The 12,712-nt window shown below is 37.8% G+C and overlaps 2 protein-coding genes across 3 annotated transcripts in view; one reads left to right on the forward strand and one right to left on the reverse strand.

Annotated features, from left to right (window-relative positions):
• The window catches only part of pcsk4.L (proprotein convertase subtilisin/kexin type 4 L homeolog), a 30,891-nt gene extending 30,019 nt beyond the window's left edge, over positions 1–872 (reverse strand). The window contains 1 exon segment of the mRNA NM_001095554.1: positions 813–872. The gene's annotated coding sequence lies outside the window, so the exon portion shown is untranslated.
• Position 873: 1 nt separating this feature from the next.
• Positions 874–8,177, forward strand: reep6.L (receptor accessory protein 6 L homeolog). 2 transcript variants are annotated; one of them, XM_018248251.2, is made up of 6 exons: positions 874–1,094; positions 2,606–2,699; positions 2,863–3,001; positions 5,255–5,423; positions 5,505–5,578; positions 7,773–8,177. In XM_018248251.2, the coding sequence occupies exons 1-6, from the start codon at positions 980–982 to the stop codon at positions 7,788–7,790; spliced, it is 609 nt and encodes a 202-aa protein (XP_018103740.1). In that variant the 5' UTR covers positions 874–979; the 3' UTR covers positions 7,791–8,177. The 2 variants fall into 2 exon arrangements, with proteins under 2 accessions (XP_018103740.1, NP_001088158.1); NM_001094689.1 differs by lacking the exon at positions 5,505–5,578 and having other exon boundaries at positions 972–1,094; positions 7,773–8,167.
• The last annotated feature ends 4,535 nt before the right edge of the window (positions 8,178–12,712 follow it).

Consider the following 12,712-nt stretch of genomic DNA (forward strand, 5'->3'; position numbering starts at 1 on the left):
TCTATTGCACCAACTCTTAAAGGAGTTGTTTATCTTTAAATTAACTTTTAGTATGATATAAAGAGTGATATTCTGAGGCAATTTGCAGTGGGTTTTCATTTTATATTATTAGTGTTTTTTGTTATTTTAGCTTTTTTTTCAGCAGCTCTCCATTTTGTACTTTCAGTAGTCTGGTCGCTAAAGTCCAAATCACCCTAGCAACCACACCTTGATTTGAATGAGAAACTGGAATATGAATAGGAGAGGGCCTTAGTAGAAAGATCAGTAATAGAAAGTACCAATAACAATAAAGTTGTAGCCTTACAGAGCATTTGTTTTTTAGATGCTATCAGTGACCCCGATTTGAAAGGGGAAAAGAATCAGAAGGCAAATAATTCAAAAACTCTAAAAAAGAAATAATGAAGACCATCTGAAAAGGTGCTTAGAATTAGCTACTCTATAACAAAATAAAAGTTAAACATTAATTAAATTAAAAAAAAGTTGTAAAGGTGAACCACCCCCTTTAACATATATTTAAGCCAGTCTGCAATGGGATATTTTGGTTAAGTACCAAGTAACGATATAAGTAATTATATAAAAACCCAATACTATTAAAACGACTGTAAAGTTTGTGGCCTTCTCTGCTTGTTAGTGGGATCATTTGTATTAAGCACGTCATAATAATGCTCAGTAGTTCGACTTTTACGATTACGACTACCAGTTATGAAATATAAAAGCACCACGGAAGTTTGCTTTGAACTCCTCAGTCCTGCATATAAAAGCACATTAACCTAACCTACATTCACAAAATCTATAAGCAAACGCGCACTCACTTCACTTGTTCCCTAAACCGCCTTCACCTGCTTGAAGAGGACACGCCCTTCAATATGATTGGGTTTTGGGCATGTGACACTCCCTCCCCCACCCGGTGGTTTAGCATCTTGACTAGAACGTTCAGCTTCTCAGTTTGCCTGCTGTAGCTGGACCTTGATCTGTAGCCATGCCTTCGTTCAAGGAGCGCCTCCAGAACTTTCTCAACGGAGACAACTTCGTATCTCGATTATTGGGGAAAGCTGAGGCGAAAACTGGCATCAAAAAGTATTATCTTGCTACGGGTGAGCCAGCTGTCAGTAAGGGCTGTAATAGAAGCTTTGTGTCTAACAGGTAGACTTGCAATTAGCCGTCACGGATCGTTCTGCCCCCCCCCCTCCCGCCCAGGAGGTAGAACATTCCTGGATATTTATATAGAGATTTGTTTCACGAGCGATTAAATGGTTCCAGTGTAGTGATTGCGTGTGGCATGGCGCATTTGGCTATACTGATACACGAGCAAATAGTCTGCTGACACTAAGCCAGTAATAAGAACGGGTGCAGCTGCTAATGCCGGACAGGGGGATTAGATTAGGTGGCTGTATTAGCTCAACGTCCCAGACGTTTGTTCCTGCGCTGCACTTCCTCCTTTTCCTTATAGTTCAATACATTGTGATCAAATCTATTTAGAGCAACCCTGGGCAAAATGATTTAAGGTGCCTCACATGTGCTTGAAAGTGGCGTAACTCGATGTTACTGGGCCCACAGCAAATTAATTTTAGTGCCTCCACCATGTCCAGAAGTTGTCCTGTTTTACCAATGAATGTTGAAATTGAGCATTATTTGGTCTCATGGGCCCCCCTTGTATCTCCTGCAGCCTCAGGATCCGCTTCCTCTGTAGTTTCTCCTATGTGGTGTAACGAGATATCACTGGGCCCTTCACCAAATTATTATTCAGGCCCCCAAAGATCTAGAGGTTGAACTGTATTACCTATATTTATTGAAATTTTATATGTATCAGGACCTCATGGGCCCCTTTTCATCTTGTGCCCCCCTGCAGCCGCAGGGTCTGCTTCCTCTGTAGTTACACCCATGTGTGGCTCCTTCTTTTATGTTGGTGCAAAATCATACCTTCCGATTATAGAAATCCATTTGCTTAGGTAATTCTTATCCCAGGATCATTATTAAGTTAATAAGTAATTGGGCTTTGTGTGCTGTCACATTTGCTTACCTGTACATATCTGTTCTATGGTGTTCTTTATAATTTTCCTATGCTGTGTGTGATTGTGGGGGTTTACAGCATGGCACCTTTTGAACACTAAGGTGCCTGTTTACTAACAATCTAATTGTTTTTTTTCCCCACAAATCTCTAAAAATGTGTGGTTTTTCTATATTCCCGTAAAACTAAAAATCCGAGCTTTATGAAGTGTAAAAACCACGAAAAACAAATACAAAATGGACCTACGGAAGTGAATTGGAGCTACGCTGATCCCATTGGACCATTTTGAATTAAATTCAGACTTTTTTTTTTTTTCTCTAGGAATTGTCGGAAAAGGTAGACTTTTAAGCGTTTTTAGAGGGATTTGTATGTTTTTTTTCCAGATCATTTCAACACTTTTTTTTTTTTCTCTTTTTTTTTTTTAAATTCGTATATTTTAATTAATTTCATGGCATCTGTGGTTTTAGAGAAAGTGAGCCTCTAAAATGAGACTATTGTTAAATAGGCCTCCACAATAAAGAGCAGCGTTTTCCAGGGAGCTCACCAACTATGTACATGCTCATCCTTTTCTCCTGTTTACAATGCTTTCCCTCCTAGGATCCATCTGCTCCCTGGGGCTGTACCTTATATTTGGCTATGGGGCTTCTCTTGTCTGCAATCTGATTGGCTTTGTGTACCCAGCCTATATTTCGTAAGTATCAGGATTTATTCCTTAGCAGTGAATAAGATTAGAGTCTTTTCTGGCTGGGGGAAGGGGGAAGCAGATTACAGTGTTTCTATCTTCTGGATAAATGTTTCTGATATAAAGTAACTGTACAAATGTAAAATCTGCAATCTCTCATTTTGTTTTGTAGGATTAAAGCTATTGAAAGCCAAGATAAAAAAGATGACACGATATGGCTGACATACTGGGTGGTATATGGTGTGTTCAGTGTAGTTGAATTTTTCTCTGACATATTATTCTTCTGGTTTCCATTTTACTATCTGGGCAAGGTGAGTTAAACACATGTCAAAGTGATAAAAATGTAGGCCTGCATTTGAGTTTGTCAATTGCTTTTTTTGATACAAAATCTTAATACCTCCCAACTGTCACGTTTTTAGTCAGCTTTTGACAGCTCAACCCGCATTCCCTCATTTGTACTGGAAAGTCCAGTTTTTCTCTGAACAGCCAGAAAAAGAAACAACGTTTCTAACTTGGTTTTTGGCAGAGAGCCCAAAACAGCCAAAGCAGAAAATAAGATACTTCTAGATAAGCAAATACGTAATTGTAACAATATAAGATAACAGGTCCCTTGGAAAAAGTGACTCACAGCTTAAAGGGCAATTAACCTTCATTAGCAAAACTGTAATTGAAAAAAAACACAGATATATGTTCAGACTTTCATAACCTGTCAAATTTTGTAAAATGAACATGGTAATTAGGGGATGTGGCCACAAAAATGGGTGTGGTCAAAAAAAATGTTGCCCCCCCAACTTTTTTGTCCCTCTTTTTTTTATTTCCAAAATGTTGGGAGCTATGAGTTTACCATGTTACCAAAATAAGCTATAGCAGTATATACATTTATTCAGGCACTGTATGGCAGCCATACTGCAGGACCAGTATGCCAGGTCAGGGGAGCTGTTTGGACGACTCATCCTGTAATCCTTTCTGATTACAGACAATCTGATATGTTTGAAAATTTCAAATAGGTGAGCGAATGGTACATCAGCCAATAAGCAAATGAAGAGGAGCTGCAGATTAAATTTTCATATATTTCCCTATAAAGTTCCATGTTTATCTCATCTCTCTGCCTTGGTGGTTCTTTCATTGAATACCAATGTTTTATTTATGCTGGAGCTTCCAGCCTTGCTTTGGGGAGTGTAAATAATAATAACAATGAAATCTAACTATTGTACCAGATCTAACCATATAACATGTTATGATAATGGCTGATCATTCCAACAGTATGTCTCTTATGATCTTGTAATATTTGTTTTTCTGCTCCTTTATTTGGATGCAAGATCTGTTTTTAGAAACTCTTATTAGCAAAGTTGTCAAAGGTGATTATGATGTCACAATGAATTAATCCTTATTGGAGGCAAAACAATCCTATTGGGTTTCATTAATGTTTAAATGATTTTAAATGATTTGGGGGTTATTTATAAAAGGTTGAATTATAGAGTTTTTTTTTATAACTCGAATGAACTCTGATGGTTTCTAATTAAAAAAAAAAAAACTTTAATCTGGGAGTTCTGATTAACAACCCGAAACCTCAAATTGACTGATTTTCGGCAAAAAATCACTCGAAATGATCACGTTTTTGAACAAAATCCCCAAAATGAATACTTAAGCAGCAGTTTATATTACATTAAGTGGCATACTAAAGCTATAAACTATACCAAATATATACAGTAGAACCCCCATTTTAAGTTTTTCAGGGGACCCGGAAAAAATTAAGCAAAATCAGGGAAAATTAAAGTCATGGAACTGTGTTAAAGAAACTTTTTCTTCAAGTACTGAAAGGATATAAGCATGGGAGTCCGTTTTACTTTGAGATACAATATTTACTGTATGTTAATAACTAGGGTTAAGCATTGCAGCTTTAATGCCAGTCACATACTCAAATTAAAGAAATAAGAGATTGGTGCAGGACTGTAGGGGGCAGACTAATTGTAATGACCATTTAAATGCAGAACCATGGCAAAATATACATCTGGCTAGTATTTTAAACTACTTTATTTCACATAACCTTCATAGATGGAATCTATTTGATTACCCAATGGCACATAGTACTAAAAAAGTATATTATTATGAAAATGGCTTATTTACACAAAGCAGGGTTTGACATGAGCTGTTTTATTCAATATATTTTTAGAGACCTACATTGTTTGGGGGTATAGTTTTCCTTTAACATCTTTAAATAGTTAAAGGGACATCTGCCATTTAATTCTACAGGACCTCGACAGGTTTTGGATTCAAGATATTTCCAGGGTCGGGGGTATAATAAATCTCGATTTCTGACTTAAAAAATAACCTCAAAAACTCGAATTTTTGTGGAAAACGCAACTCAATCTTTCACAGATCTGCCACTTAATGAATGGAGATCCATATTACGGAAAGACCCCTTATCCGGAAAACCTTGTCCTGAGTAAACTGGATAACGGATCCCATACCTGTACAGAGACTGGACTATTTATATTGTACACCATCTTCATCAAATTTGCCTTGCCATCTTCTAATTGGTGTATCAATGGGTTTCTCTGCAGTGTTGCTTCTTAGTTTGGTGTATGGCTCCATTTTCATGGAATGGCTCTCAGATTCTATATGAACGATTCATCCGTCCATTCTTCCTGAAGCACCATCGAACAGTGGACAGTGTTGTTAGTGACCTTGGAGGACAGGCGCTAAACACGGCTGAATCAGTCACTAGAGGAGGTACAGATTCTACTGCTTGCTGTTTTGGTATCCTAGGGTCCTTTATTTCACATTCTCTCTCTTCTTGTATTAATGCCACAGTCCTGCATACCCTGACCAGCAGCAGAACTCTCCTGGCACGTGAGGGAGGCCAACAAGCTCTCCCCAGCACCTCTGTATGTAACCAAACTAGTGACAGGAGGAGAGCTCAGCTTGGGTTTATAGTGGTTTATTGTGTTTCACAGTCTGTGTTGCTGAAAGGAGCATAGTTTTCAAAGGGTTCAAATTAGGTGCGCTTTTGTATAGGATTTTATATATAAAGAGTCAAGATTATAGGTTAATTGTGCTCTACAAGTAAATGACAATTGGCAGTGTTTTGGGAGACCAGGGTAATAGCCAATGTTTTTGTTTTGTTTTACTGTATTAAATTGTAACATTACAGAAGCTATCCATCTCGTTTATCCTAGAACAATCAGAGGTACAGTGGGGAAAAATATCACATTTTCTTATTTTAATTAGTTATAAGGGAATGCTTAAAAACCACAACAGGTTTCAATACTCAATGATGGTTCTGACATGGTTTCAGACAGGCATTTTGCCTATAGCACCAAGGGTATTCAAGCTTCTATATGCATATTTCACCACATCACATAATGCATACAATGATTAGAGCTGGGTACTTTTTTCCTACTGTAGGATATTTTAGGGAAGAGAAGACTTCTGGAACAATGCACAGCTGGTGTGGTGTTTTGTGTATTACTTCAAAATTAATGGAAAGATCAGAGCAATTCAATAAATCTTAAACTGCCTCACATTTGTTCCTATAAACTCTTTGCTTTTTTTTTAAATTTAAAATATATTAGAAGAAATTCTGTGTGAATTGTTGACACAAGCTGAGCTCCCTTCCCTAGCACTGCTGGCACATCTTAGTTACTGATTCTGGGTGTTCATATCCCTTACACCTCATGCGTTAGGTAGTTGCACTCGTTTTATGAAAGAAAATCTGCAACCACTAAATAGTTTTTCTGTTAGTCTGTTATATTCAACTTGTGCATTTCTTAAAGGGAATCTATCATCAAATATTTTCCAAAATGTGGCTGTGTGTGTTGTGCTAAATACTGCAGTAGCCAAAAAATAAGGCCCCAGTTTGCTTCATAGGAAGAGTTTGTTTTACTACAGAAAAATAAACTAAAAATCAAATAAACCATTTTAATCAAGCACAATACACAGAATACCTTTGGGGGACATAATGCAGATCGAACTAACCATGGATATCTTTTGCAAAATTATCAGTTCTGAGAGGGGAGCATGCTGAAACATGCTTTTCTGTGTGCCCTTTGTAGATCTCATTATGCACTTTACTCCCTCTCCCCATCACTTTTTGACCTTTCACTATCCACTCTCCGCCCTTCTCCTTTCATTTAACTGGACTTCCTCCATACTCCCTCTTCTTTTCTCTATACTCAATTTAAAAGATTCCATTAAACCCCCAAGCTGCTTTCTCTCCACAATGTTAACCAGAGAAAAAAGAATGAAATACATCTCCCAAAAAAAAAAAGATTACTTCACCTATCCAAATACCAGATACATTTTTTTTTTTTTTTTTTTTTTTTTTTTACTACAAGATTAAACTCCACATTTCTTGTAATTGTTGCATCTTTTAGCACAAAAATACATGCTCATGGATGTTGCTCTTCTAAATAGTCCAATAGAATATGGAGAAGCCGCACACCACACACTCCCAAAGGTTCTTATCCTGGTGCCCAGTGATAGAGGAATCGGCAGCCTCACAACAAGGGTAAGAAGAATTTCACCGGCACACAGGAATTGTAGTAGCAGGGCAAGCCCTTGCAATTTTATTATGCAGTAGTGCAACGTTTCGGGGTCACGCCCCTTTGTCAAGCATACTGCATAATAAAATTGCAAGGGCTTGCCCTGCTACTACAATTCCTGTGTGCCGGTGAAATTCTTCTTGCTCTTCTAAATAGACCATATAAACTGCATTCTTGATCTAAATTTATGATATGAAAAAATATATAAAATACAAAATGTTATATTTAATATATATTGATATATAACATTGATATATTTTTTTGTTACTTTGATATGTTCCCTTTAAGAATGTTTTTCATTTTTAAAAATAATCTGCTTAGTCTTTTATACACTGTTCGGTGTCTTACTGCTTTTGTCCTCCTCCAACCAGCTTTCTCAGACACACTCATCCATTATGACCTGTGCACAGTGATTGTGGGATTACACCCACAGGGATTTGTGGGGATCCTGCCTGCAGGGGAAAAAAATGGCAATCCTGTCATACATTTATCTGTAACCTAGTGTGTATTTCTAAAATGTTTTTGTTTTCTCCCTCAGCAATCAAAGGAGCAGTAACCCAGTCTTTGGAGAATGAAAAGTTGAAATGATTGCACTCTGCTCTCTACACCGTGTTCCCAAGTGTAACAATGATGTTATCCACTTTCTAAATCTGTCATTATTCAGTCCAAAGTCTGCAGCGGGATTTCTGCAAAACTTTAACCCACTCCTACTGTTCTTTTACATTGTACATATGTGCAAGCTGTAGGTTAAGCATCAAGTTAATCTTTTCTTAGACAGCACCTATTTATTTCCAAGTCTACAGCAGCACTTGTTCTGATCTTTATTTATTACCTCTGTAAAACAAGCAAAGCAGCAACAAATTTTGAAACACATAAATTCAGAACTAGTTTGTGAACTGGTTAATTTGCCATGGCAATAAAAGTAGAAATGTTCTTACTGTGATCTAATGACCGTAATGTATTAATGTATATATTTGAGTGCGTCAGTGAATGGATTACTCCTCTCTGGTTAAGGTTGTGCTTTGTTTAATTTCCTTGGTATTTGCAGTTGAGTTAGGACTAACATTTTCCTACTTCTCAAAGGAAGTATTTTGTCAGAACAGATAAGTGAAATTTGGTTCACTTTGTTATATAAATGTGTCTCTCTGAAAACACAATCAAAACATGGTGAAGTAGTTGAGGTTGAAAAAAACCTGCCAAACTGGTAGTTGATTCAAAAGAAGGCAAAAAAAACTGCAGGCTTTCCAATATGTTTTAGAGGGGTTAAAAATTTCCTTCCTGAGTCCGAAGAGGGCAATCGAGCCAGTCTCTAGATCAACTCTGTGATTTACGTATCCTGGTATTTTCTAACAAGGCAACCAACCCTTTCTTGAAACAATGTCTAGTTGCCTCATGAGGAAACGTGAAGCTTTTTTGGAGAAACAAAGCAACGAGTATGGTTTCCCACTGGTGATTTACATTATTGCGGGTGGTAAAACATTTTTAGAGTAATAGCCCAGACTAATCTCCTGAAAATGCTTTACCATTCACAATAATGTAAATCTCCTGTGGGAAAACCTATGCTTGTGCTATCACCTTAAAGCTATAAGTAATTTGGATTTTTTTGTGTGTAATCTTAAATTTATAAACACTGACTCTCATCTGTCATGTCTGCCAGTTTGTCCAGATCTCCCTGCAAGGATGCCACATCCTGGATGGAATTCATTGGTCTGAATAGTTTTGTGTGTAAAATTGTGCACAATATAGAACTCTGCAGCACCCCACTAAGAACCCCTTTCCAAGTAAAAAATGTTTTATTGTCAACCACCCTCTCTGCATGATCCTTAAAGGGGTTGTTCACCTTTAAATGAACTTTTAAGGGGTTATTTATCAAAGGTCAAGTTTGTGAAGTTTTATCTACCTCTAATAAACTCACAATGTTTGCTTATATATGAAAAAACCCGAACATCAAAAACTTGAATCCATGCAATTGGGTAAAAAACTCGAATTGATAAAGTTATCGGCAAAAAAAGACTCGCATTGATTTCAAACGCAAACCACGGAAAATCACGTCGGCTAAAATATCTTCAAATGGTTTAAGGGACCTCTGCCGTTGACTTCTACATGACCTCAACAGGTTTTAGCTGGAGTATTTTCGGATTGTCATAATAAATCTTGAACAATTCCAAGTTGTTTTTTTTTTATCCCGAAAAAGTTGAATTAGTGAAACTTTACTAAGTAGGGATGGGCGAATTTTTTCACTTTGTTTCGCTGCAGAATTGAGGCCCGTAGACTTGTATGGCGTTGTGTGGGAAAAAAATTTGCCACATGACATTTTCTTGACGCCCATAGACTTAAATGGGCGTCAGTGACATTTCGTCGGGGGCGAATTTTTGGCGAAACGAAATGGGTCAAATTCGCCCATCCCTATTACTAAGTACTATTACTAATTACTAAGTTAGGGGCATTTGCCCGATGTAGCAGCTAGGCTAGGGTTTTTTTTTTTTATGAGAGAGAGAGAGAGAGAGATAGATAGATAGATAGATAGATAGATATAGGCATAGATAGATATAGGCATAGATATAGGCATATATATAGATATATATATATAGGCATATATATATATAGATATATATATATAGGCATATATATATATAGATATATATATAGTTTGTGGGAGACTTCCGGGGGCGGACCCAAAGATGGCCGCATTTTAGCAGAGCTCCCGACACAGAGCCGTAATCGAGCACCATCAAAGAGCTCCATAAACGAAAAAACAGCATTGAGAAAGCTCCTAAGTGGCAGGATAAAGAGGGGGAAACGATAGATACCAGCATCGAGCTCATCCCCTACCTGCAGCCCAGGAAGACAGCCCGAACGCTTCACTACGGGCCCAGACCAGATTGCAGTAAAGCAGGCAAAACGATACCATAACAGTGACGAATATCTCACTAGATCGAGGTACTTCAGCCGAACTGCCACTAAGCCTGGATGCCTCGACGAAGGGCAAAAACTGATCAGCGCAGTCACATCGGCAAACATCGCTATAAATCCCAGCCATCCTGCAAAAGGTCGCGCAGACACTATCCATCTTATAAAGACAACACGCGCGCAGACCCGGGTCAGGCCGTTAACTCAGCAGATACAAGGCCGGTGAGTAGAAAAAATACACTCAGAAAGGCCAAAAATTACAGCCGGTCATGAGAGGGCGGGAGATAACAGAGGTAGCGCAGTGCCTATATAAATTTCGCAATATAACGGGCGGTGGGGTCACAAAATAAACAGTATCCAGGGATACTCTCCCTTACATCCCAACTCTGGAAAAACATTTATAACAGGCACGCCTGACCTGCAGTCTGGCCTTATTCTCTCAGAACAACAGCAGAGTGAAAGGTCTGATCAGACTTGACTGATAAACTCAGCTAGACGTATACTCTGAACAGCTGGAAAAATAAATAAAAGGCAAAAAAGGATCACAGGGCGGTGATATAACAGAGAGAACGTCTACCAGATATTAAAATAAATATGATCAACCCACAACCTACCTAGTGCTCAGATAGCTAAGTAGCACTACAATATGATACCACATAAATACCCTATAAGAGGCGAGAAATTGAGCTTCAGCTTCTGTCACAGCAAAAAGAAAAGAATTCTCGCCAGTCTGGTCCACCCTTTTCAGCTCGGGATATCGTTTCTCCCTATTATTTCCAGCAAAACTAAAGATTGTGGAAAAAGATAATGGGAAAACTTTCTTCTTTGAAACCCCGGCGAAAGCCAAGGAATACTATGAAGGAAAAACCAAAGACAAGGACTCAACCTGAACTATTCATAACTCCTTGGCCTATATTTACCACACTCAGTATGGTGCTGACCCTTTCTTTTTCTTCTTCATCTTCTTTCAAACCTGGGACATTTGGTAAACCTCTGTAAGCGGACCATATCCCTAATTCAGGTTTTCCTACCATAAGTAAAACGCTTAAAAAGAAACTACCAGATAGGGCAATAGAAAGAGATATTCGCGGACTCCTTTTTTCTTTTCCTTACCCTTCTTTTCTTCCTACCCTTTTTCCTTCTCTCTTTCCTTCTAATCTTTACCCTTTCCTTGAGTAACAAATGTTAATATGTTATGTGACATGTTTTTCTTTCTTAATCCAATTATTTGCAGCAGCTCAGATGGCCTCAGATATGAGACACCTAAGCAAGACACTAATCATACACAGACCCTATATAGATAAATATCATGGATACTGGCCTGCTCGCTGGGACGGGTCAGTCCACACAAACATAAAAACCTCTATTGTTAATCATCATAAAAAGGAGTGGGTTAAAGGGAAAAAGCCCAGATAATTCTGTTACAAGAGACCCACTGGCGTAGAAAAGACAAACAAACATTGAAAAGTAAATGGTTACAAATAGTAGTTGATTCATCCAACAATACAAAATCAAGATGAGTAGCAATACTGATTAGCAGATACCTTCAATGCTCCATTCTAAGAACTTACAAAGACAAAAATGGCCGTCTCCTAATTATAGATCTTGACCTGTATGGCACAGTTTATACAATAGTAAACATATATGCACCAAACAATGAAAATAAACATTTATTTATGACTGTCTTACAGAAGGTAAGCTCCTGGGGGGCGGAGAACATTATCTTGGGAGGAGACGTCAACGTGGTTTGGGACGATTTCATGGACAAGTTAGGTAAATCTACTATTCAATCACAAAACAGAGCAAGACCTTTACACACACTGTGTGAAACCTTACAACTGTATGACACCTATAGACATATACACCCAATCACCAAAGATTACACATTCTACTCACGAGTACACAAAACACATTCGAGATTAGACTACATATTTGTCTCACAGGCGATCTTACCGACATTGACTAAGATCAAAATAGGAAACATAGATGTTTCTGACCATGCCCCAATTTAGGCAAGTTTAACGTTGAAAAAACCCCAGTTAAGTTCGTACAACTGGAGATTTCTGGCTTATCTGAGCACCAACGAAGATTTTCAATTGTTTCTTAAAACTAGTTGGGCAAATTATATAGACGATAACATTGACCACTGGGATAATCCACAACTGCTATGGGCAGTGGCAAAACCGGTACTAAGGGGGCAGATAATCTCATACCTAATTAAACAAAAAAAAATCATATAATGAAAAATACAAACTCCTACAAAATCAATAAACAGAAAATTATAAAACATTTAAAAAAACAAACACAAAAGGGGACAAAAATAAATAAAAAGGGACAAAAACACTTTTTGATGCTTTATTGACTGAAAGGGCTTACAATACGCTAAGCCACACAGCAAATCAGTTTTATAGGTATGGTAACAGGTCTGGAAAACTTTTGGCATACACTGCAAAAAAACAAACAAGAACCACCTACATACAAAAACTTAAAACGGTTGAAGGATGGAACTGAGAAACATATTAGCTGAACATTTTAAAAAACTTTATGAAGCCCCGGCAGACAATCCAG

This window comes from Xenopus laevis, chromosome 1L, assembly GCF_017654675.1.
Source record: "Xenopus laevis strain J_2021 chromosome 1L, Xenopus_laevis_v10.1, whole genome shotgun sequence".
Lineage (NCBI taxonomy): Eukaryota > Metazoa > Chordata > Amphibia > Anura > Pipidae > Xenopus > Xenopus laevis.

What these genes read in the sequence shown, in the direction of transcription:
- reep6.L (XM_018248251.2), top strand. Translation starts at nt 980, where the DNA reads ATGCCTTCGTTCAAGGAGCGCCTCCAGAACTTTCTCAACGGAGACAAC. An exon ending in AAAGTATTATCTTGCTACGG is followed by an intron (nt 1,095 to 2,605) that starts GTGAGCCAGCTG and finishes TTTCCCTCCTAG; the next exon opens with GATCCATCTGCTCCCTGGGG. An exon ending in CATTTTACTATCTGGGCAAG is followed by an intron (nt 3,002 to 5,254) that starts GTGAGTTAAACA and finishes GTTTCTCTGCAG; the next exon opens with TGTTGCTTCTTAGTTTGGTG.